General features: G+C 36.1%; 1 protein-coding gene across 6 annotated transcripts in view; it reads right to left on the bottom strand.

Moving 5' to 3' along the window:
* The window catches only part of ARHGAP15 (Rho GTPase activating protein 15), a 638999-nt gene that overhangs the window by 559368 nt on the left and 53566 nt on the right, over positions 1-26065 (bottom strand). For all 6 annotated transcript variants that reach the window (XM_001157299.6, XM_063790436.1, XM_016949756.3 and 3 more), the window contains exon 3: positions 6809-6877. In XM_001157299.6, coding sequence (XP_001157299.1) covers positions 6809-6877 — 69 coding nt within the window. The remainder of the gene's footprint in view (positions 1-6808; positions 6878-26065) is intronic.

Genomic DNA, 26065 nt, shown 5'->3' with positions numbered 1-26065 from the left:
AAATGATATCTGGCTCCAAAAGGTAGAATCTGTGACTTAAGGTTTATCCGCAAAAGCCTGCTTTGCCCCCAAGCCATAGCAACTTCCTGAGCTCTGTCCTCAAAATCCTCCTAGCTCAGGAGGTAGCAGATGATTCTGTAAAAACCTGCCACAGGCTTTTGACTCCTGCAGGGTTATCCATAGACATGTCTTACACTCTGTTGATAAAAATAAACAAGATAAAGATTTAACATGTTATAAACAGGGTTCTTTTTCTTGAATGTTTCTTTAAGGGGAAAAGAAAAAGTACCCTGAAAATAATTAGGTCTCATGAACAGTTATAATATAGAATATACAAGATCAGGAAACAAATGCATATTGATATATTTGATGATTCATGTACAAAACTGTTGTGATATTATAGCACTTTCTAAGCAACCACACCGATTCTCAGGAAATGATTTCCGTCTCTTCTACCGAAACCCTATGGATTTACATACATGGGGCATAAATAACATCATCTGTCAGTGAACTGGGTAGTTTCCACCCTGAAATTTTAGATTCAGATTAGGAATGTATTTTGGCCAATATTCAAAAGAAATAAATGCTTTGTTCTGTTTAACCATGCTGTTTACAATCTATTTTCTTAAAAGGAACATTAAGAGAGGGAGCATGATTCCCAAAGGGTGTTAGCCTCTATGAGAGCATCCAAAATGGCAGATTTCATTTTATAAAGTGAATAATTGTCCTACAACATGGTGGACCTAATAGGACACTTTGATAAATTTGGCCAAAAGCCAATGTCTCTCGTGTTTCCTGGAGAATGTTCAGTAGAGTTATCTCAATATGAGATATAAAGGAATTGAGATTTATATATCCCAACATTTTAGAAATAAATAAGCCTGAAGATCCATACAGTAGAGATGATGGATAATAACTCCAAAGGAAAGAATGTCATTAATTCTCAGAAGTATTTTCCTGTATATTATTTCATATATGATAGCTCATCCTGGTAGGTACAGCCAAGGAAACTACTGCCAGGACTCCTGGATGACTCTGGAAGCCACCCTAAGGCATGGTGGAGGTGAGGAGAGTTGGAGAGATGAAAGTAGGGAACATACCAGAGTGCAGAAAGAGTATGTGAGTCCTGGTAAAAAGAACACAGCATTAGATTAATCAGATGTAAAGAAAACTTCATAGGTTCTGAAAAATAATTCAAGTGTCAATGTGAACGATAATGAATGGTCTATAATCAATCAGATTTTCTGTCTGGGGGAATGGGTGATTATTGGGGCATTGCTTATCAATATAGATAATTCATAAATAAGAATTTGGGATGAAGATAATGTTTCTGCCTTTAAAATAACAGTAAGTAAGAAATTCAATTCAAGTAGAGATTGATGGATAAAAGTTGAATGTTATCCATGTTCACAAGACACAGCAAGATAAGCGTTCAGAGAGATGATCCAGGAAAACCCAAGTCAAGACTAGGAAGTAAGCTGATAGGTAGTTCCAAAAGTTTTTAGAACTCATGGCACTGTGTGTGTGTGTGTGTGTGTGTTTATGTGTGTGTGTGTGTGTCAATGGGAGAGGGAGAGAAGGAAGGAAAAAGAGAAAACAGAAAAATATTCAGGTATGCAGCAAAAAAGAGATAAATTGCAAGGTAAAAAACTTAACAATTATTGTTTTTGCTTCTGTTTAGCAGGACTTCTCGATGTTACTTTTCCAAGGTCATTGGGGCTAAAATAGAGTATTGGGCAAATAGATCTATTATCTATTACTATATTATCTATAATTAGTGATATTCAAAGTGAGTTTCATTTATTTAGAACTGAGGCTGCAGAGAAACCCTACTATATGCAAGTAAATCAACAAATAGCCTTAAGAGTAGGCAGGTAAATTTTGAAAACTATTTCTGAATATTCTAATGGTTCTTCTGATATTAGCTTATGCTTGATATAGTGGCATAGAAAATACACAATTAAAAATTATATAAAAATTAATTTTTTAAATAACTATAATTTGGATTTTATATATATTATAATTTTTTATGTAAAAAACTTTGGGGCACCTTTAGGCACTGTTAAAATATATGTGCATATATATTTTATGTATAAACATACAGACACACACACAAACACAGACATTTACTGAGCTCCATTTTCAGCCTAACTTTTGCCATGTTTCATCAACTACTTCAGAGCAAACTTTTTATGTGTTATTTTTACAAAATAATCCAGCTCTTCATAATTATTTTTGTACTTTATTTTCTGTGTAATCCAAATTTATTTAAAATAAAACCAAACAAATAAAGCATTTATTTTCCTATTTATTGGAGAACTACAGTGTGCCAGCCTTTATACGAAGTTTTAATAGTAAAACAATAAATAAGACATAGTCCTCCCTTCAAATAGCTTATAGCTCAGTAAGAGCAATAAAGGAAATAGGCAATTTTAGTGTGATGGGGCTGGAATAGAGTCAAGACCCAGCTGCTATTGAGAGACAGATCAAAGAAGGGCTATCTAATTCAAATTTAAGGAATTAGAGAAATCCTTCCTAGAGAAAATGCTAAGTTGAGATCCACGTAATTAATTTTGAAAACAATGTATTAGTATATCTAATTATATTGAAAAATTGGCTTTCACTACAAATGTTAGGCATATATTTATTAATATCTGCAACTAGCAACATTGTTTTAATAAACTTTTAATTTCTTATTACATCAATTCACAAGCATGTCTTTCCTGAACAAGTACTAGTGCCAAAAGCAATCTAAGTAGAAGTACGATATAATAAAGAAAATACAAGTCACGGCCTCTAACTTCAAGACATTTACAATCCAGCCATGGAACAAGTCTATTACCTATGAAATAAGAGTGAGCAACACAAAACAACGCATGAACATGTGCTGGGATGAAAGGACTGTAATTGCTACAGGAAATCCAAGCTCCTTCAGGGTAAAAGCCATGTCTTAATCATGTTACTACTCCTGGCTTGAGGGTATGTGTTTGAGAGAGGATAATAAATAACGTAAATTGGGGACTATGATGCTGTAGAAAATTTGAAAATGAAATAATGAAAGTACTATTGAAAGAAGGCTGCTCTGGAATTGCTGCCTAGGATCAGTGGGGGGGATGATAGGGTATGATAAGGTCAGAAGCATTTCAAGGCTTGGGTGAGGGTTTGGGGGTGCACAAGGAGAAGCATATGGGCACCACAACCATTGAGACGTTTCATCAGAAAATGATGACTTATCCAAAGGGCCAGGGAGAAAATAAAGAATATAAAGAAAATGTGTTCTCATCCTAGATATATGTTTGCTACTAATAGAGGTGGGCTCAATGGAAAGAGGGAATCAGTTTGAGAAGGCACTGATGAAGGGTTCAACTTGAGGGATTTCATTTCTGTGATGATAGAGATGACATCCTAGAACAAATGACTAATTCACAGGAGAGAAAGGTTACAAGCATAGACCTGTGTATCACAAGCTTGGAAGTGAAAACAAAAGCCATTAAATTTTCATTATGCCTTCATTCAACAAATATTTACTGAGTCCCTAACATGTTCCAGCAATTATTGTAGTCATGGGAATGAAGTAATGAACACAGGAGACCAGTGTCCTTGCCCTCATAGAACTAAAATTCTAATGGAGTGACAAACTAACAAAAATAAATGCTGTAGTATGCCATCTGGTGGTAAGGTCTATAGAGTAAATTAAGGTAACAGAAGTGTACATGGAAATGGTGTGGTTTCTTGTTTGTTCATTTGTAGGTTCCTTTCTGTTTCTTTTTTTTTTTTTTTTATCTCTCTCTTCACAATCTTGGCTCACTGCAACCTCCACCCCAAATGTTCAAGTGATTCTCCTGCCTCAGCCTAACAAGTAGCTGGGACTACAGATGAGTGCCACCACACGTGGCTAATTTTGTATATTTTTAGTAAAGATGGGGTTTTACCATGTTGGCCAGGCTGGTCTTGAACTCCCAACCTAAAGTGAGCCCCCTCCTCAGCCTCCCAAAGTGCTGAGATTACAGGCATGAGCCACCACACCTGGCCACTATGGGTTTTGTTTGTTTGTTTTTGTTTCATTTTTTTTTTTAAGAGAGATTAGGGAAGACCTATTTAAAAAGGTGATATCAGAGCAGAGGTGTAAAGCAAAGAAACATATGAGATATCCAAAATTCTGGGCACCAAATAAATTATTTTGTAAGAGATAGAGGCAAAAGCAGGTGGAATGGCCGGGCAGAGGAAGAGGTATCAGCTTCATGGGAGCAGAAGGAGACAGGAGAAGAAAGGGAGAGGTGAGACTGGGGAGGTCGATGAGTCTTCTAGGGCCTAGTGAACCATTGGATGTTTCTTAGCATTTAGCTGGGGTAGACTAAAAGCCAGGGAGGATTTTGAGTCAAGGAGTGATGTGAGATGGACCGAATGTTTGTTTCTCCTTAAAACTCATATGTTGAAATCCTAAACTCCAATGTAATGTTACTAGGAGGTAATTAGGTCATAAAGGTGGAGCTCTCATGAATAGGATTAATGCCTTTTTAAAAGGGACCCCAGTTCTCTTGCCCTCTTTTTGCCGTGTGAGGATACAAGGAGAAATCAGCTGTTTGCAACCCAGAAGAGGGCCCTCACCAGATCCTGACCAGAATGGAATGCTGATCTTGGACTTCCAGCCTCTAGACCTATGAGAAATAAATTTCTGTTGTTTAAAAGCCGCCTTGTTTGTGGTATCTGTTGTAGTAACAGACTGACTAAGATAAGAAACAAAATCTAATTTACATTTTAACAGGATCACTCCCACTGTTGTGTTGAAAATAAACAGTAGAAAGCGAAAGTGGGTAAACAGGGAGACTATTTCAATAAACTGGGTGACAGATGATAGTAATGGTGGTGAGAAATGAACTGATTCTGGGTATATTTTGAAGACAGAGCAAACTGGGTTCTTTGGTGTTCATTTATGTTACGACTGAAACAAGGGAAGATGACTTTTAGTGTTTTGACTGAAGCACCTGGAGGTGCTTCTCCATCTTGTGAAATGGAGAAGACTTGTGAAATGGAGAACGGGTTTGGGCAAAAATCGGGATCAGTTTCAGATATGCTAAGTTTAGGATGTATATTAGAACTGTGTGTAAAAATGCCAGAATTTATAGTACTGAAGTTCAAAGCTGTGGTCCATGCTGGAAATAGAAATTTAGAACTGGCTAGTGTTACATGGTCTAAAGCTACAACACTGAATGAGATGCCCTAGGAAATTCCTACAGAGAGAAAAAATAAAAAATAAAAACTGAGCTCCAAAATGAAGAGGGACCAGTAAAGGGGATTGAAAAGAGGTGGCTCTCCAGCTAATTGGAGAGCCATGAGAAAGTGGTTACTGGTAGTATGTGAGGAAAATGTTTCTTTTTAATAAAAAATTTAGATTCAGGGGATATATGTGCTTATTTGTTACATGGATATACTGCATACTGGTGGTTGTTTGGCTTCTAGTGTACCCACTACCCAAATAGTGAGCATTGTACCCACTAGGCAATTGATTCAAGAAGAGAGCTATCAATTGGGTTAAATGCTCACATAGACCTATTGAAGAGAGAACTGAGAAGTTACTGATGGATTTAACAACATGGAGGCAATCGGTGACCTGGATAAGAGGTGAATGATTGAGATAAAAGCCTAAATAGAGTTAGTTCAAGAGACAAAGGGAGGGCAGAAATTGGAAACAGCAAAGGTAGACAATTATTTGGAGAAATTCTTATCCTAAAGTAAAGCAGAGTAAGGAGAAATAGCTGGAGTGGGGATGTGGGATCTGGAACATGAAAAGCAATAGAAAACAGGAACACTGAAGTAAAAAAAGAAATTATTGTTGGTGCTAAGGGTGGGATAACCCAAAGATAAGAGGGATGAAATAGCTAGAGATAGACAGGAATGCAGTAATCATAGTGCAATATCCTGTAAGCCAATAAGACTGGAAGCATATTGACCAATATGAAATATAGCAGGAAAGACAAGTTGAATGAGTATAGAGGAAAAGCACATTGTATTTATCAAAAAAGAGGTCATTAAAAGAAAGAAGTATCAGAACATATCAGAAAGGTTGGTCTTATGTGTTTTTAAGATATATATAATACTTTATTCATTCATGTTATTTACAATATTTCAGGTACTCTTTTTGTCACTAGGATATAACAATACACAAAAACATGGAAAAAAGTGCCATTCTTACGGATGTTGAGTCGATTAATTTTTTTTTGAAGACAACAACAACAATAACAAAAAAACTATCAACATTTACAATAAGCCCTCTGTAGTCTCTGGTTCCTATTATTCACATCCTTATGTAATCCTCTCCCCTTGTGTGAACTAGACTTAATGACTTACTTTTAACCAAAAGAATGTGGCAAAGCTGATGGCGTATTGCTTTTACAATTAGGTTACAAGAGATTTTGACTTCCATCTTGCTAGCAAACTCTCCCTCTTGCCTTCTCATCTTGGATGCTTTGAAAAAGCAAGCTGTTATTTTGGAGAAATCTTTGTGGCAAGGAAATAAGGGCAGCCTTTGGCCAACATTCCTGGAAGAACTGAACCCAGCCAACAACCACATAAGTGAGCTTGAAAGCAGACCTTCCCCAGTCAAGCCTTCAAATGAGATCCCAATTCTGGCTGATGCTTTTGTTGCAACGTTTTGAGAGACTCCAAGCTAGATCCCTCTACTAAGTGATGCCCTGATTCCTGACCCACAGAAAAATGAGATAATAACTTAAGCTGTTCTAAGTTGCTGAGTTTTGTGGCAATTTATTTTGTATCAGTAGATGAAGAATATAATGACTTAAACACTCACCAGTTGTTCCAATGGAGGAATGACATCTTTCAAGATATGCTGTGAATGATTCCTTCTGTGTCTGGATATCTGCAAATATATTGACATTGGATATTATTACATAATTTTTCTTGATAGAGTTTAGTAAGAATACACATAAAATAACCAATTCAGTGTTATTCAAGCATGTGAATTAAGTAGATATAAAATGAGAAGTAAATGTTTTGGACATTGACTAATTTAAATAAAATACATACTCAAAGATGGCTGGCTGCAAGCATATCTCAAACCCAATTCTCTTCTTACCATGTAACCTTGACACCCCTTTCTTCAAATGTTGAAGTCTGTGTTCTCTCATGTGAACCTGGGCAGACCTTATGCCTGCTTCAATAAAAAAGTACAGCAGAAGTTCCACTCTATGACTTCAAAGATTGGAACACAAAAATGTCATACATTCTCCTGTGTCCTCTGAGAACCTTCACTCTTGGAAAATATGTTGGAGGAAACCCAAATCACACCCACAGAGTAAGCACAAGGAAAGCCTTATAGGTTTCCGATTGATAGAAAGGCTGAGGTTCCAGCAGACGGCCAGCATCAACCACCAAGCTTGTGAGTATAAAGAAGTCTTCTATCCTTCCCAGGCTCTGGTAATCATCATTCTATTCCCTATCTCTATGAGATCAATTGTTTTACAGCTCCCTCAAATGAGTGAGAACACGTGAAATAAGAAATGATAAATGCTCGGGTTAGTGAATACCCCAATTACCCTGATTTGATTATTATACACTGTAGACGTGTGTTAAAACATCACACTACCCCGTACATATATATGCCCATTATGTACCCCTAATAATTAAAAATGGAACATTAAATTTAAAAAGAGTCCTAGCCTGGGTAACATAGTGAGACTCCAACTCTACAAAAAAAAAAAAATTTTAATTAGCTAGGCATGGTGGCACACACCTATAGTCAGTCCCCAGCTACCCCAAAGGCTCAAGTGGGAGAATCACTTGAGCCAGGATTTTGAGGCTGCGGTAAGCTATGATCACACAACTGCCCTCCAGCCTGGGCAACAGAGTGAGACCCCACTCTAAAAAAAAATAAAAATTAAAAAAAAAGAACTCCCGATGATTGCCTTTTGGCCATTGAGTTTCCCCTAAACTTCAAATGTCCCAGAAGAGAACTCAAATATATCGTGGGGTAGAAACAAGCTATTCCTGTTGTGCTTCATCTAAATTTTTGGACATACTCTAAGCATGACAAAAACATTGTTTCACACCTCTATGTTTCAAGGTGATTTGTTACTAGGACAAAATATTTCATATTGAAATTTTTTTTTGTTGATGATGTGAGCTCAGCTTTTTCAGGATCAACATTCTATTAAGTCTCATGTCTTCTATTAGTAACCAGATGTGTTTAAATACTCAAAAATCACACTTTTTATGTGCTTTTAGAACAAATTAAAATAAATCTTAATGTTCTTTTTCCTGAAGAAGCATAATAGACAGATTCTACAATAAAACATAAAGAGAAAGAGAATTTATAATAAAATCTTACACTGTTTTATAATTTAATCAGAAACTCCCATTAATATTGTTTCATATTTACTTGGAGAGAAAGAAGGAGGGAAGAAGGGGCATGAGGAGGATGAGAGAGAAAGAGAAAGAGAGAGAAAGAGAGATAAGTGTAAGAAATTAAAGAAATAAAGCAGACCTGAGTACTATGTCTAGGAAAGGACTTTATTGTTTTTGGTTCTGGTTACTGGCACATACAACTGACTGAAGGAATTAGATCAATGTCTGTGAAGATTTTGAGAGAATTGTTCTACCAAAAAAAAAAAAAAATCAGAATCCTGGCCTAAAAAATTCCACAACTCTATACAACCTGGAACCCCACATTTGCTCTAGGAAAACTGGGTTATGAAGAAAGTAAAAATCCAAGGAGATAATTTTCCCCAATGTTCGCTTCACAGGTGTCCTATGGAAGATAATTGAGAAGGAACAGACTCCAGAAAGCAGGGCCAGAAACCCTGGAGAACAGTGGCCATGGGGAATTTCAGAAAGGAGAGCCGGGGACTGTCTCGACTTTGAGGGAAGTTGTCTCACAGAGACTGGCCAGCAGGATTCAATTATTGTTTTGGTCCAGTGACTGTTGGCTGTTTACCTATTTTTCCTTTGACAAATGAGAAAGGTTTTTGTTTGTTTTTCCCAGGTACCAAGTTCTTGCTCCATTGTTGTCCATTGGACGTGGTAGGGAAAGTGGGACAGAGCTTATATCTCAAGCTCTAAATCACTTACCTGGGCTGTCTCCCCACCCCTCCCGTAAAACCTGGACTTTATGGAGAGAGCTGTTTATCACCAGAGATTCTGAAATTTGAGCTTGATGCTGTAACTGGATGGGACTTTAGGCTGTGTCCGTTGGGGAGGTGGATGGATGGTGTAAACGGCTATATGGTGAAGGGTATGGCCGTTCACCAAAATTGTATCCTCTTTTCTAGATGCTACATTTCTCAGCCTACCTTGCAGTTAGGAGTGGCCATGTGACTAGTTCAGATCAAGGGATGTGAGTAGAAACAATGCCAGCCACTCCCTGGCTAAGGCTATTAACCAGGGAGTGTTGCCCCTCCATGTCCTCTCTTTCCTTATACCCTGGCTGGGAAAACAATGAACAAGGCCCTACAGAGGGATGAAGTTGCAAGATGGAAGGAGTTTGGGCGCTGAATCACCATGTGGGGAAACCATACATAGGCCAGTAAAGCTCACTTTGTTTTCTTTAGTAAATTTTTATTGTGGAATAATTTTATACTTAAGAGAAAAGTTGCAGAGGGAGTTCCTGAAGAAAACTTCCATCTAACTATTACATAAGTGAGAAATAAGCTTCTATTTTTTGGAACCATCATCTATTTTAGAGGATTTTACAGCTGCTGGCATTACCTTAAATATGTTACCCATAGTTGATGCTCAATTAACGTCTAAATGAAAGGTCTATGCATGAGGAAACTGAGGGCAGAATACTTAGTTAATGGGAGTGATCGTAGAAACCCAAAATTCACACTTATTAATTATCCACTGATACTTCAGCTTCTTCTCAGGAGTGAAAGAATATATGCATTTGGTATCTAAACCTCTTTAAAAACAGAAATTTATTTTATCTTGCTATACATTTAGAATGTACTACTCTTAATTACTACTCATTATACTAAGATTTATACTCTCCACTGAAAATTTCATACGTACGTCTTATATTTAACTTTCAAGAGTCGAAGAGTTCCAAGATGGAAGGAGTTTTCCTGTTCTATTTCCTTAAAACCCAACTAGATTCCCATTCTTAGGACAAAAGTAATTCTCCTGGAAAGTAAAGAAACTCAAGTTTTAAGTGTTAGAGAAGTAGCAAGTAAATGTCTCCACAATATTGATGAGTGGGCACTTGGCCTTTAACTATGTCAGTTGCACCATTTCTTCTATGGCTAGCTCCATGCCGTCTTTCATCTGACCACTACTAAATTCTTATGGGCATACAGACCCACTTGCCTCTTAATATTCCTTTCCACTCACCTATAGAAAGCTTTTATTTAAAGCAGTGTTTGGAAATGTGTGGTGTACATATTATTAGGAGCATGAGAGATTATTTTAGCGGATGAGTGTTTTCATTGTAATGATTTATAAAATCCTAAGGTTTCATAGAAAAATGTATCACACCAAAACCATTTACTAGTGGTATGAATTTATTTTATTTTAAAATAAAGCTATTTAAGTTTAAATAATATAATTAAATAAGTAATTTATGGTATGAAATATGGAAAAAACTCACAAACATAGCAAGTGAATGATTGAAGTTTGGGAAACAAATCTAAATAAGAAGACTCAAAATAGAAACTGGGCACATACTTATTTCACCCTTAAAGGGGCCCATTGAGTCCATGGTACAAATAAGAATGCAAATTGAGAAATTTATACAAAGATAATATTGTATGCTAACATATATTGAGTACTTATTATCTGCCAGGCATGGTTCTCTATGTTTTTCATTTATTAGCATGTTTAATTCTCACCCAAACCTTAAAAGGTTAATAATATTAACCATTTTTATAAGTATCGAAGTGTAAACACAGTTTAAGTAACTTTGAAAATCCATAGCTAATGAAAGGCATAGGTAGTATTTTAACCTAGATCTAGGAATAAGCTCAACTATGACACTTTATTGTTCCTCCAGCAATATAAGTGTGTGTGTGTGTGTGTGTGTGTGTGTGTAGGCAGTCACTACATTCTTGGGGAACTACAAAGTTGAGAGCCTCCATGTGCATAAAAAGATATTTCTAAGGTAGAATTTAGAGTCAGACTTATGAATTTGTACACATTTATACAGGATGCTAGAAATCAGGTTCAAATTTGTTGTGAATCATCTTAATACTCCTTTAGGGGAAGTAGTATTGCTGATCATTCCTAAATCAATAAACTAGCCAATCTATCATTTTCAACCAGGTTATGAAGATGTTGAAAAAAGAGAGCTTTCATCACCTGTCTTTTGCTTTAATGTTGTTCTCAGTAAAGCATTAGACAAAGAAATATGTGATCACTCCAAATCAGATTATGTTGACTGAGACTTATGACTTAGGAAATTCTGGATCCAAAATGGCTTAATTGTTTTGCATGGATATCAGCAAAAATTAAAATATTTCAGGTTGTCTTAACATAACATACTTAATTGAAATAATAATTATAAAGAAAACTTGGGTCAACCAAAATCTTATCAAGTAAGTTTGAAGGGAAAAAAGTCTCTCCTAAGCCATAATATAAATAACAGAAAATGTTATAGTACTTATATAGATATCGATTAATAGCTTATCATTATTATTATCTGACAATTTTACAAATTATTATGGGACATGCTCTTGACAAATATTCCAGCTTAAAACATTGGATGTCCTTATGAACCATTTATTTATACCCAGAAAACATTTCACATTTAGTACATCCATATGTCAGTAATTTCTAATAGTAGGTGATCAAAATATACTTGTTTGTTTGTGTTATAAAATCTCTACTACCAGTATTGCAGAGAGAATTTCATTTTAAACAGTAGTTTAAATTCTTCCTCAAAAATCTCAGAACTTTTAAAATGTATCTGATATCAAAACCCTACATTTTATTCTTCAAGTTGCTTAGATTAAGTTTCAGAATGCTGACAAAGGAGGGTTCCAACATTTGATCTTCAATCCTTTTTGCTTTTGCTAGAATTGTTCATTAATTATTGAATTTTGAAAACTTGAATAGAAGAATAATATTAGCAGTAGCTTGATACAACTTTATTTCAATAAATTATTTTCTCTCAAAAACAGAAGCATTTCTGTAAAGCTTCTGAGAAGCTTTAATGTATTATGTTTATGCGTGTCTCTTTTATTTTGTTTCCAAATGTTTTTATATAGTATATAGGCCCCCCCTCTAAACAGAAGAGAACATGTATATATGTCTATTGCATAATTAAATGTTCACAGCCTCATTTATTTTGCTAGTTCTTATATTTATAAATGATGGAATGTTGGTTTCAATATCATGCTAAAATTCCCACTTGAAAAATTTTGTGAATTCCTACTCTTAATTTACTTGCAATATTTTAGAAAAAGAAAAGGGGCCCTGACAATTCTGTTTCTCTGATCTGTTTATTAAGAGTTTCATTCAAGGTGGCATAATTATGTCTTAAATTATTTTTATTACAATATTGTGCATATTAAGCAACTGAGTTTTCCTGATAAATATTTGAACTGATGGTAACCCTTTTGGGGAGAAAAAAAGAGTCCAACCTTATCTTTTACTGCGTGTGGGCAATCTTGTTTTCAATGGCACTATTTCCTATTGAATTATCACGTCCTGCAAATAGGAATGATTTGTAACTACCATTGAAAAAACTTGAAATATAAAATTCTTCTGACTTGGATTATTTTGAACCTAGTATTACTGAAAATCTGTGTTTTTCCTTATTTATCACCACCCACGACTCTCTCCCTTTCTACTTCTGTTCTTCCCCTCCCCAGGTACTTAGCTTCCTAATTGTGCAAAGCAAAAAGAAAAAAGATAGTATTCTGAATATATAATGCGTATTTTCCTTCAAATTCCTCTTTGTTCTTATTAGGATATGGATCATAATTAAGTTTTTCGGATATCTTTTTCTCCAAAAAGAGGAATTAAAAAGTCAGTTTTTCAAAGTGTCTTCATTTTTTCTTCCATTCCTTTTTCATTTTTATCTATTTAAAGGATATGAAACTGATGGGTGGGATTAGTATGTGATATATTACATACTGTAAAAATAACAGAATTTGGGCATATTATTTTCCGTGTGTAGGAGGGTCTACTATGAAAGTTATACATAAACATGAAACATTCCTCATAGCTCTGATTTTAAATAGATTCCCATTTTTGATGAAAGTTTATATCTTGTGGCTTAGAATTGAAATAAAATCACTTGAAGAAAAGCATTAGTTTGTTCCAACATTTTCACAGACATGTACGTTTCTGAGGCGTACCTCCCATTAGCAACGTCCCTGGATACTTGGATGAAAAGCAGCAATAAATCTGTGATTAAGTTTAGTTTTTATCTCTACAGTTTCTTAAAAGTTTTTTTGGTGTATCCCAATTCTTACATTCAAATCTTCATTTGTTTTGCCAAATTCTATTTCTTAAAGCTATTACAATCAGGAATTAAGGAAAGTTAGTGAAGCTTTTTTTTTCTTTACAGTTAATCTTCTAATTTTAACTATTTGTGGACACATGTAAAATTTATCCATGTCCCACAATTATTCAAACACTACCTAAATGCATCTTTTCGTAATCCTAGTGGGAGCCAATGTCATAAATGAAAGAAAGACGCAATTTTTCTGTTCTGTTCCTTATTAATGTATGATAAGTAAATTGTTTCACAATTCCACTTTCCTCCATCTGCCCACAATATCATTCAATTGCCATACTGGACATTCAGAAGCAAATATTCTCTCTTTTTTGGGGGGGAGGGGGGCTCTTCCCTAAGCCTCTTTTGATTGTTTATTATTGTCAGTCAGAAATCTGACACTCTTATTTTCTTTTTTATCCCTGGCACAAAATGAAAGGAAATGATTCAAAAACCTTCTTGAGGACAAATAAAAGTTTATCAGCTTTTAAAAAAATGTGTGGATTTTTTTAAATAAACATCTGCATCACCTGCAGTGCCCACCAGCCTCTCGCTCCTGGCACAAGTCTAGCTGACTTTAACTCAGCTTCAACCACATTTTCCTATATCCCAGATAGCCAAAGGGAAGCGTTTGCTAAAATGATTCTAACTCCTCAATATTCTTTCTCTGCTTTATTTAGTCCCAAACACATGTGTTCCACAAAGAAAATCAAACTGCGTCGTGACCTTACTATTTAAATAAAAATTAGTTATAGATAATACACACATTTTCTTGCTTATTGCTGAATACCATTCCCTTTAGCTTTCCCCTATTTTTTTTGTATATTTTCGCTAGATCGTTTCTCTCTAACAGTTTTCTCAGACTGAGAGGGGTCATTCACATGGAACCTGGACATACCACAATTTTTAGCCTTCAAATCGGCTTTTAAGATAAGAACCACCAGAGCCAAGAAACTCAGAGATGCCTAAGTAATATAATTTTCTTGGTTTTTCTCTGTAGAATCACGTATTTTTTAGCCATGAATTTCTAAATTGATATAATGAGAAACTCAGGGCCAAAATAGACATATAAACATTTTATTCTACTCATAATGTTACTAATGGTATTAGATCTAAGACATTATATAATTCATCAAAGCCAAAGCTATAGTTCCTACCATTAGCAGATAAAATAACTTATTAATCTCTTTCACTCCCAATAATATAAGCACTTACTCTCTTGATATAAACAAAATGAAATAGTTTAGGGAGTAGATTAAGAAAACGTAGGTGGATAATCTTGAATCAAACTGATATTTTCTCCACAACTAAAGTCATATGTTATATTTAAAATAAAAAGATTTAAGACAACAGAAAACAATACCAAGAACTACCACACAAGTACCTCATAAGAAAGCAACATAGAAAATAATTAAGGATCTGAATGTTAAAATTATCTACCTATTCCTAACCAAGTAAAACAAATCATTATCAAATCACCATTTGGCTATGTTTGGCAGAAACAATTTCTATCTAATTTAATGATGTTTAACTGTCTGGAAATTCTTAACAAATTAGAATCAGGCTTTATTTTCAGTCTCAAATAAAAATGTTTCTTTCATTGCCCAGAAAGGCTTTCGTTGAAATAGGAAGTTTACTTCTTACTTCTTCAAGTGTATGTTCCATCACTGAAGAAGAAATTCTCTTTTGTGAAAGCTCTGATCCATGATAGATCTAATTTAATCCATTATATGTCAAGTTTGACAAAGATATCTACCCACAGTCAGCTGTCAGTAGTCTACTGACACCTTTCTTCATATATCACTATTTCTTAATGCAAAGGTGGAAAAGTGTTAAATCACTGAAAATGGTCTGCCTATGTTGAAAGGTCACTTTTAACAGCATTGTGGGAAGCCAAGCTTTGAACAATTATAACATTCTTTCAAGAATTAACAGGTTCTCAGTCAAAGATTTAAAATAAGCATATTGAATGTCCTCAGTATCGTTAGTCAATAGCGAATAATTGTATCCTCCCAGTTTCCTTTCTTCACTTATTCTTTGAGATTTTCAGAGACCCTAAACTCACCTTCTGCTGCCGAAAAAGCAGATTTAGTTCTGAAGGTTAATCCAACTCAGCAGGATTGAAGGATGGCACTTTTCCTTGGTCGTAAGTATGTTGGCTCAGGCCAGACAGCTGTTAGGACATTCTCCTCTGGGAATCGTGCCCTCAACACCCACCGTTGATGCACATACATGGTCTACTGGCTGCCGACTTCCATGCCCATCTGCTCAAATGGCATGGTGCCCACTCACAAGTTGGCTGGATTCTTGCCCTTAGTGTGTAGGTGCCAGGCAATGATGGGTTTAGATGGGCAGCCTGCATAATACTACAAGTGACAATTTTTTTTTCTTTTTTTCTTTGTACAATATCTGTCCTCTGTGCTTCCCTGAAAGAGAAACTTGTGTTTCTCCACCTTCGATTATACCTGTGGACACATGTGGCCTTGTACAGGTATGTCCAAATGTATCCAACCTGCCACCAACAGTAAGATGAAAGGGAAGAATTCACAGAGCCCCACATGACAAGTGCTAACACTGAAATGGGTTGGATTGTGAAAATCCTGACCACCTGGAGTCTGTCAGAAGATATTTACCATGGGTGTAAGTACAGCAGACCTCTCATAGATAGCAGTGGCATCAGGAAGCAGCTTAAGTTACAGCACTTTCGTCTGTTGCAGTTCCAGCACAAATCATTTGCCTTGCATTAAAAAGGCACATACAACAGCAAGGGAAATAAATCAGGCAAAAAGAACAAACTTAATGGGAACACAATTTATATGTTCAATGAGGGCAAGGGTACAAGCTAGGATATTCAGACCTCAGAAATAACCCTGACTGGAGGTCTTAATGGAAAGAAAAAGAAACAGAAATAGCATCTCTCTTTCTAATCTACAGCAAACCCGTGGAGAGGAATAGATTGGCATAGGAGGTTGTGACTTTAATGATCCAAAGCATATGAATGCTTGTTAGCAGACAGCAGACAGACATAAGTAAGAACAACAGTAATGGCTGCATCTGCAGCCTGGCCTATGGCACTAAAACCAATCAGGCAGCATTGGAGAGCTGTGCCGGAAGGTATGTTAAAGCTGTGCTTTCCTTGTGTGTTTATTTAGGGGTGATTGAATTCAGGGTGTTGTCAGTCTGCCTTGGAGAATGGTTATCCAATGTGTAGGCATGATCTTTCTCTCTGAATATGCTCTATTGAGTCAGTTAGTTATGTGTGACTACTTGATCTGTCCTAGTCTTTATACAGTGCCAACATTCTCCAGTCCAAGTTCCAAAGGAACAGGGCCTAAAAACTTTTGGCTCCAGAATCAAATTAGGCTTCTCTGCTTCCCTAGCCAGAAGTGCATAAATACCCAATGGCCAAAACCAAAGAATTTGACATTGTGGAATGAATAGAGCTGTCATATACCACTAAAGTGTAGAAATATCTACTGTTTGAAGTCAAGACTAGTTCAACATCTTCAGTAATCAGAACAGACTTCTTTGGACACCTTTATGGGTTAGTCTGGCTTTTGATTGGAAATGTTTCTGGCAAGCTGTTGATTCCAGATATCAGAAATGTAAGAACATACGGTTTATAAGAGAAAGTCTGCCATTTCTTTCTGTCAAAAAAATTCTTCAAGGCAGCACATTTCTATAAAAGATGGGTCCTTCATTTACCTCCAGGTTAGCACCACTTACTTAGATGTATTCTAAAAGAGAACTAGTCAAAGAAGAGGTAAATCGGTATAGTTGAAAAAATATTATTTGAAGCTAAATTGGGAGTTAGTTAGCTCAGGAGTTTCTGGTGAAAATAGAAAAAAGAATGACTAGATTGATCCAAAACTCATTAATCTGATTGCTGTGGTATGATTTAGCTATCAAAGTTCCCTGATAAATCATTTCTCTCACAACTTGTCACATCCCAAGATTATAACAGTAAGAATCACATACAACTAATTTCTTGAAAACGAAGAAAAGCAGATGTCCTATCAAGGGACTCTTGAGGGCAAGGGGCATGTTTTATTCATCTTTAAATCTGCAATACTTAGCATAGTGTATAACACTATATTGGAATTGGCCTTTCAACCTTTATATTGTACCTCTTTATACATGTGACCTATTATTTATTTGAATTCACCACAAACTTCAATAGCTTTACCCTAAGATACCTTGTTAGAAACATATACATCATTCTTTTTAAAATACGAACCAAGTCAGTTGCAAGCCTTTTCCAGGTGGACTTCCATAATTTCTCTTAGGAGCTTTGACATCTACTCTTACTGAAATAAGATTGAATTTTCAAAATGACCCCCCACAATGAGTCTTTAATTGAAATAACTGATCCTATTTTGGATACTAGTTCCTCGACCTGTGTAGCATATATAATACTTGGGGCTTATGTTCCTCTTCTAAAGAAAAAAACCTGACCTTTTGATTGGAAATGTTTCTTGGAGAAGAAATAATAATATAGATAGGTGGGCTGGGTGCGGTGGCTCACGCCTGTAATCCCAGCACTTTGGGAGGCCCAGGTGGGCGGATCATGAGGTCAAAAGATGGAGACCATCCTGGCCAACATGGTGAAACCATGTCTCTGCTAAAAATACAAAAATCAGCTGGGCATGGTGACGCGCGCCTGTAGTCTCAGCTACTCAGGAGGCTGAGGCAGGATAATCGCTTGAACCCAGGAGGCGGAGGTTGCAGTGAGCCGAGATTGCACCCCTGCACTCCCGGGGTGCAGTTGTGGGGATGAAGGTATTAATGACAAAGAAGTTAACAAATTTGCCTTTCGCTACAGAATATCCAAGAGGCTGATCACTTGGTAGTGCCTGGTACCATGAAGATACGGTCAAGACTGCCTGCAACAGCCATCATTCAGAAAGGCTAGACTCCCAGGCTTACTCACCCATTGCAAATAGTCAGCTGACGGCTCCCAGACCTTCATGAGACAAGATTAAACAAGGAAGCTTCTAGAGTCTAGACTCAAGGTCACTTGGCATTGCAGAGGGAAGAGGTGAGTGTGAGACTGCAAACCAGGGGATTAAAATCTACCTCATTAGCAACAAGACTTTTAGTCCCCATCCTCAGTCAACCTCCCAGATATGTCAGAGGCAAAAATATATCCCTTCATCCAGAAAATTGGAGGAGTCTTCTCTAGCAGAAGTGAATGGCTCCCAGGTCCTGCAGACACTAAAATTTGGATATCCCCAATGAAAAGTCAGCTTCATAATGTGATTGATTTAGAGAAGACTGTCAGTCAAGAAGTCCGGTGCCCCTGCTCCAAACACAAGGAAATTTTAATCAGCATTTTAAATGCCTCTTTTAAAAATGTGACTAGGCAGATATGAGTTACTATAAATTAACTACTTACTAACTTACAACTAATAATTAAGGAAATATTTATTGTATGAATAATAACATTGAATAATATGTGCAATGTACTGTTTCAAGTGCTAAATAAAACACCCTCTGTTCTCATGAAGCTTACAATCTTTAGAAAAATTTGTGAAATGAAATAAGAATATCAAAATAAGCAAACAGAAAGAAACCCAAAGTAAGCAGAAATAATACAAGAAACAGATGGAAACAAGCGAACAAAAACTATTAGCACCATAATTAAAATAAGAAAATATATAGGATTCATAAAAACAGAAATAATAAATGAGAGTGGCATTAGGAAAGTAAAAATATAAATATATTTTTTAAATCAAGTAAATTTCTGGAGGAAAAAATAGCTAACCCAAAAATATCAGGAAAAGCGAAGACACGAGTAGAAAGAAAAGATCAAGTCCGGGTGCGGTGGCTCACGCCTGTAATCCCAGCACTTTGGGAGGCTGAGATGGGTGGATCACTTGAGGTCAGGAGTTCGATATCAGCCTGGCCAACATGGTGAAACCCCATCCTAACTAAAAATACAAAAATTAGCCAGGTGTGGTGGCCCGTGCCTGTAATCCCAGCTATTTGGGAGGCTGAGGCATGAGAGTCGCTTGAACCTGAGAGGCGGAGGTTGCAATGAGGAGTGAGACTCTGTCTCCAACAAAAAAAAAGAAAGAAATAAAAGATCAGAGAATAAAGTAGGAAGTTCAACATCTACCTAACAGAAAAATCCAAAAGAACAATTTTTTTTAATAGCTGGAAAAAGAATTTAACATGAAGTACAAGAGAATGTCTCCAAATTTTACGATATGAGCCTCTGACTGAAAGAGCCTACCAAGTGCCCTGTACAATAAATGAACAAGAAGGACCATATAGTTACAGAACACTGAGACTAAGAAAAGATTGTAAAATCTTCCAAAAATAGTGTATGTGGAAGAGAGAGGAAGGGGGAACAATCACTTACAACAAAAAGTTGGTAATCAGAATCATACTGGACTCTTCTAAAACTGACTGGAGGCTAGAAGAATGCTTTCAAAATTTGAGGAGAAAATATTGTCCACCTATAATTAAATAATCTGTTAAATTATCAATCAAATGATAGCATTAAGTAAAGACATTTCCTGATATGGAAGGACTAAATGTGTTTATTTCCACTATATTCTTGTTTGGAAGCAACTAGGGGAAGTGTTTAGGCAAAATGAAGGATTTGACCAAGGGAAAAAAAAAAAAAAATCATTAGAAATAAGGCACAGGGGCCGGCACGGTGGCTCATGCCTGTAATCCCAGCACTTTGGGAGGCCGAGGCAGGTGGATCACAAGGTCAGGGGTTCGAGACCAGTCTGGCCAATATGATGAAACCCCATCTCTACTAAAGATACAAAAAAATAATTAGCCAGGCATGGTGGCACACACCTGTAATCCCAGCTACTCGGGAGGCTGAGGCAAGAGAATAGTTTGAATCTGGGAGACAGAGGTTGCAGTGAGCTGAGATCATACCATTGCACTCTAGCTTGGGAGACAAATAATAATAATAATAATAATGATAATAATAATAATGACAAAAAAATAAGGCACAGGAACACAGAAACATAGGAACATGGCAACAAGAAGTTCCATGTTCTGCACTGCGTGTTAGGCCAATGGAGCCTTTAGTTCAAGATGTGTTAAGCAAGCAGATGGAGAACAACGGGAAGAAATTTTTTAAAAGGAGGCACTACATTATTTAATAATTCAGTGTTTGGCAAAAAGATAGGAATTTGGCAATTTTGTTGATATTTTTGGAAAAATAGCTATAGTTATGATAAAATATAAGTAGAATTAAAATTTAGGCAATCATTTACTCCATCCAAGAAAATTGAATACAAAGAAATTTATGTTTATATAATTATTGACATAGTTGGAAAAATTTAGAAAATAACAATAATGTCAATTAGTAATTGAACTAAAAATTGTGAAAAACTATGATGAAACAATAGAGGGAAGGGAAGAAGCTGTGAGGTGTAAACGAGATATTAAACTATAGTAACGGAAAGTGCATAATGCCTAGAATAGATAAATCAGGGAAAACAGTATATGCGTAATATTTAAAAAGAAAAGAAGGTTAATACAAAAAAGAAACAACAAAAAAAAACAAAGCTGTTGAAGGCAGTTGCCTCTAGGAAGGGGAACTGATGAATAGACAGGTAGAGAAGTCAGAGAAATGCTATGTTGAATCAAAAGTTTTCTAGACTAAAGTCTTAACTTCATGTACAACTTTAATAAACATAAATATTGATTACAATGTAATGTATCATTTTAAAAAGAAACTTTTTCTTCAAAAGGTTGAAAGAAAGAGAAAGGGACCAGGCTATTCTCCCACCTAATTGGATAAATGAGAGCTCTCACCCATCAATTTACATCATGAAAAGTCCCACTTCCCTATCAGATCCTTCAATATAAGTGGAATACAAAAAGAATTATAAGTATGATTCAGCAGAGAATAATTTTTGCAAAATTACAATGGTAGCAACTAGTAGATTCAAAGACTGCATGCACCTCTCATCTTTGTGGCTTAGGGCAATTCGTTTAACGTCTCTGTGTCTCAGTCTCCTCATCTACAAGATGGAGACAATAATAGCTCCTATTTCCTAGAGTTGTGGAGTGATCAAATGGATTAATACTTCTGAAGTGACTTCAAGGGCAGTGTGAAATAAGTGCTCAATGATGTTAGCTAGTATTATCATCGAAAGAACCCCTGCATTCTTTATCCGAACAATACCTTTTTAAAGTAGAGGCCATACCCTTCTGCTCTTAAGGCTTCAGATTGAAGACTCACTCCCTAACGCACCTTCTAAGGGCTGTAAACATAGTCGGGGTTAAAGGAGAAGGCAAAGGAAAGTGGGGACTCTAGCCCTTCTCTAATTCCCTGTGGCCTTGGCTTCCTCTTGGTCTTTGAAGGCATTTTACACAGACAAATGAGTCTTCCCCAAGAAATAGTCAACTAGTGAAATGCTTACATTTGCTTTCACACCTTATCAGAAAAAAAAATTCATGCTATTATTTAACTCTATGTTTATCTTTCTAGACACTAAGTGAAAGGAGCTGCAAAATAATCTCTTGGCTGTTATTAGCGGGTGAGGGGCCACTAGATCCTTGGCTCTAGAAAGTCCACAGAAACATTTTCGTATTTCCACTGTTTACAGACATCTACAAAGAAAAGAGAAAGTCATTTCACTGGTCACCTACTTAACACCATTTCATATTCAAATCAAGGGAAGCTGCCAAAATAGGATTAATTTTTTAAAAATAACTCTCTCACTAATGTTCCCCTTGGAAGACTAAAGAGGGAGTCCAATTCTGAACCCATTTTTAATCCTCCATTGTGTATAAACCACAAAGCACGAATTTGCTCATTAGTACTCTCAGCAAGAGTCATCATTTTTAAATGATCAAAGTGTTTGTTTCGGGAGAAATCAGTCACATAGAGTAATGATTCCCAAATTGTGGTCCTGGGCATTTAGCACAGAATCCTCTGTGGTTCATTTAGGGGATATTTTCAGGAAAATGTGAAGGCTGATAAAATATAGGACCAAGTGGGAATGTTTTGAAGATAGACTAACAGAGAATGGTCATTATATTGTTTTGGAGACAGTGATTTGAAATCAGTGGCAATTCAAAGATGAGGAATGGAGAACTAAAATCATAGGACATGAACAGGTGCAAAACATACCTAGGAACCAATGATTTTGGTCACATGCAAAAAGGACATGTTTAATATAAACGAATTTTGTAATACTAACTCTTTTCCCCCCAAGAACAAGAATTATAAACTCTTAAAACAAAAACTATATAGCTAAACTTTAAAACAGAAAACTTTAACAGAATAACCTTTAAAGTAAAATTTTCATAGTGCAAAAGGCAAACATTTTTGCTCTTCATAAGTCGAGATTATTTAAATAGAGATTCCTAAATTTTAATCATAAACAAAGAAAATATGATTGTATTACTATTTCATATTATCAAATTTCTCTGGTTATTTGTGTCTTTACCACTAATTTTATGTCCCTCATCTAGCCACAATGAAAGACACACCCAACTCAGCAGCAATAAGAAGAAAAAGTTGAGATTATTTTTGAAATGTTAGCCACAAACTCAACAGAAGCTTAATGGTAAAGTTATTGAAGGAATGTAATGACTATTTATTAAGTATCCTTTACAGGAATTTGGTGGGGGTTTATTTTTCCCCCTCAAGAAACAAGATACATTGTAGGGAGCTCTGGAGAAGTTAATTTGGGGTCTAAAGTTAAAGAAGAAAAGGATTAAGATGGAGGCTGGAAGCACTTGGTGAAACTAATGAATTTGGGGGTTAGAAAATTTTTAAATATATATATCATCACTTTATGCTACAAAACATCATTTAAATTTTCTCCTTAAGAGAAAGCACTTTTACCTGGTTTATGAAGTCTTTCTAATGGTGCTGGCAAAGAATAAATAGATTTCCTATGATAGCAGTTAATGATTGATACCATAGTATATGATGAAGGTGAAGTGCATTCTAACCATGAAACAAGGATCTATCAGGAATGAGGATCTCTATTATTTTGACCACCCTCAAACACACCTGAAGGAAACACATCTGGAAATGACAGCCACTCATATTGCAGTAATTATAGGATTGGGGTAGCACTCCTAGGGGATATTGCAGAATCTTAGAGGAGACTGCAGTTTGAAGGAAACTTCCATGTGATTATGACCTGGTCCCAGCCCAATCAGAGATTAAAAACCAATCAGAGAACCAAAAGTTTGAAGCAAAGAAAAATACAAGATAAGTTCAAAGTATACAAGCTTCAATCTACGTGTCAATAGTTTAAATCAATGGGGCAATGAAAACTTCAACAGGGACGAAGTAAATTAAAGAGAAAAAGATTATTTTTCTTTTAAGTAGAGACCATATCCACACTATTCTAGTAAACAGATGAGCAGAGCACTTGGTACATAGCAGGCATGGGATAAATGTTAAACTCAATCGGAACGTATTAATAAAAATGTTTCATTTCATTTTTCAAAATTGTTTTACATATATTAAACTCATTTTGTGAAAGCAGAGCACTATATTATATAGAGGAAATTATTACATTCATTTGGAAAATGAGGAAATTGAGCTACAGTTTCAACGAGTATTTCTTGAGTAATTTCTGTAGGCAAAATACTGTGTTAAATACTGTGTTGGCTGAGCATGGTGGCTCATGCCTGTATTCCCAACACTTTGGGAAACCAAGGAGGGAAGATTGATTGAGGTCAGATGTGTGAGACCAGTCTGAGCCACATAGTGAGACTTTGTCTCTACAAAAAAAAAAAAAAAGAAAGAAAAAAAAGCTGGGCATCGTGGTGTACCTGTAGTCCTGCCTACCTCAAGGCAAGAGGATTGTTTGAGCCCAGGAGTTCAAGGCTGTGGTGAGCTATAAACACGCCACTGTACTCCAGTCTGGGCAACAGAATGAGAACTTGTCTCAAAACAACAACAACAGCAAGAAAAGGACTGTATTAGCTAGGCGGGATTATTTTTAGTTTTTTTTTTTACCTACCTCCAAAATGTCATTTGATTGACAAAATCAGTCTCTTAAATCAGTATCATTAATTGTTAAATTTATGCTCAAATATATAAAGTAACTAGATATTAGATAACTAGTTATCCAGTCCCATACTAATACACAATGTTTCCTTGAGGCCACATAAGAATCTACTTCCCTTTTACTATTGGACTGTTCCATCCCCAAACATCCAACAAAGATATAGATGGAAATGTGGATAAAGGAATTAGTCCTGCTTTATTGAAATTAAAGTCATCAGAAATAATTCCTAAGTAAGCTAGCTAGATGGCAATACCACTAAATCAGTTCTTTCAGTTTGCTATCCCTCTCTTGACTATGCAGCACTGTCCAATTTTGTTGAGGTCATATTATACAGTAAGACTTTCAGTTGATGCTAAAGGCACTTGTCCTTCAGACTTTTGCCTCACCAAGAATCTTGCCTTTTCTTCAGTGTATGCAACCCTTCACCCTGTCGAATGCTATTCTTTGCAATTCAGCTCACATGATATACTTCAAAATATAAGCAAGCAGAGCAACAATCTGCATCAGCAGCTGTGTCATTTCAGGTTACGTGTTTCTGTCTTTTCTCCCTGAGACTTGGGCGGCTGAGAAGCTGACCTCCCTAGTTGAGTCAACTGCCATGGGCTAATAGTCAAAGAGAAAGAACGAGCTCTTAAGAGCAAGGGCAATCACAGCAGAGAAAATTCTGGTTTGCCTAATCTTACATTCCTGTCTTTTACCCTGACATGCCAACTTGATCATTTATAAAGACTGTCTTTTCATGAGGTTCCAACTTTAAACTTCAGTTTAAGGACAGTTTCTTTTGGTCAATTTTGCTTCCAGTAAACAAAATTGTAATATGACAGCATTTCATCTTTAGCTTTAAAAAAAAAAAAAAAGAAAAGAAAAATACAATCCAAAACAAAGAAATCTCTGGGTATTTAGAGATTTTTAAAGTGTTTTAGAGTGTCCTATTCTCACACTCGGCCTGAAACTGAGGGACCCTTTCGGCTGTTCTACACTTTTATTCCCCCTTTGTGAGCTCGTATTTCTTATCTTATCCTTTTTAGATACTTTTATATACTTAATCATTTTTAAAAGATATGTTTGAATCAGTACAAAAAAAATTGTAGCCTCTGATGGTGCCCACTGATGCTGTTTTCACTTTCCTGATTGATTGTTGTTCCCACTACCCAGAAAAAAACATGGCTTACATCTGAAAGACACCTTAAATCTCTATAATTTCAACAATACAGACCTCTTTAGGCTGATGCTAATTAGTCATTGGTCATGAAAAATCAATGTATTTGTTATGAATAAATTACAATACCTGACAACACCTCACAGCCAAGCTGACTTTATCCTACTGTTGCTTATCTGAAGACCAGCTCTTCTAACAGGCTTAGTTTAGCTACAGAACCAGTTAACAGAAGCCAGAATACAGTCAGGCCCCTCTCTTCTACTATCTCGAGAGAATACATATTCAGTGAGCCTCTCAAGTCTCAAAGTCAGTGAGTACCCCACTTTGAATCTTTGCTGCCAGTTAGGCTGAAGTGCTAGGTCTAATGTAAGCATTCTTGTAGCCCTTCCCTGTCTCCTTTACCTGCTTCTAGTACTGGCTTACTCTGTTTAGGTTAATCTTCTATTC

The sequence above is a fragment of the Pan troglodytes genome, chromosome 13 (assembly GCF_028858775.2).
Source record: "Pan troglodytes isolate AG18354 chromosome 13, NHGRI_mPanTro3-v2.0_pri, whole genome shotgun sequence".
NCBI lineage: Eukaryota > Metazoa > Chordata > Mammalia > Primates > Hominidae > Pan > Pan troglodytes.
Note: the sequence above shows the minus strand (reverse complement) of the source record. Positions and strands in the feature narration are given on the sequence as shown.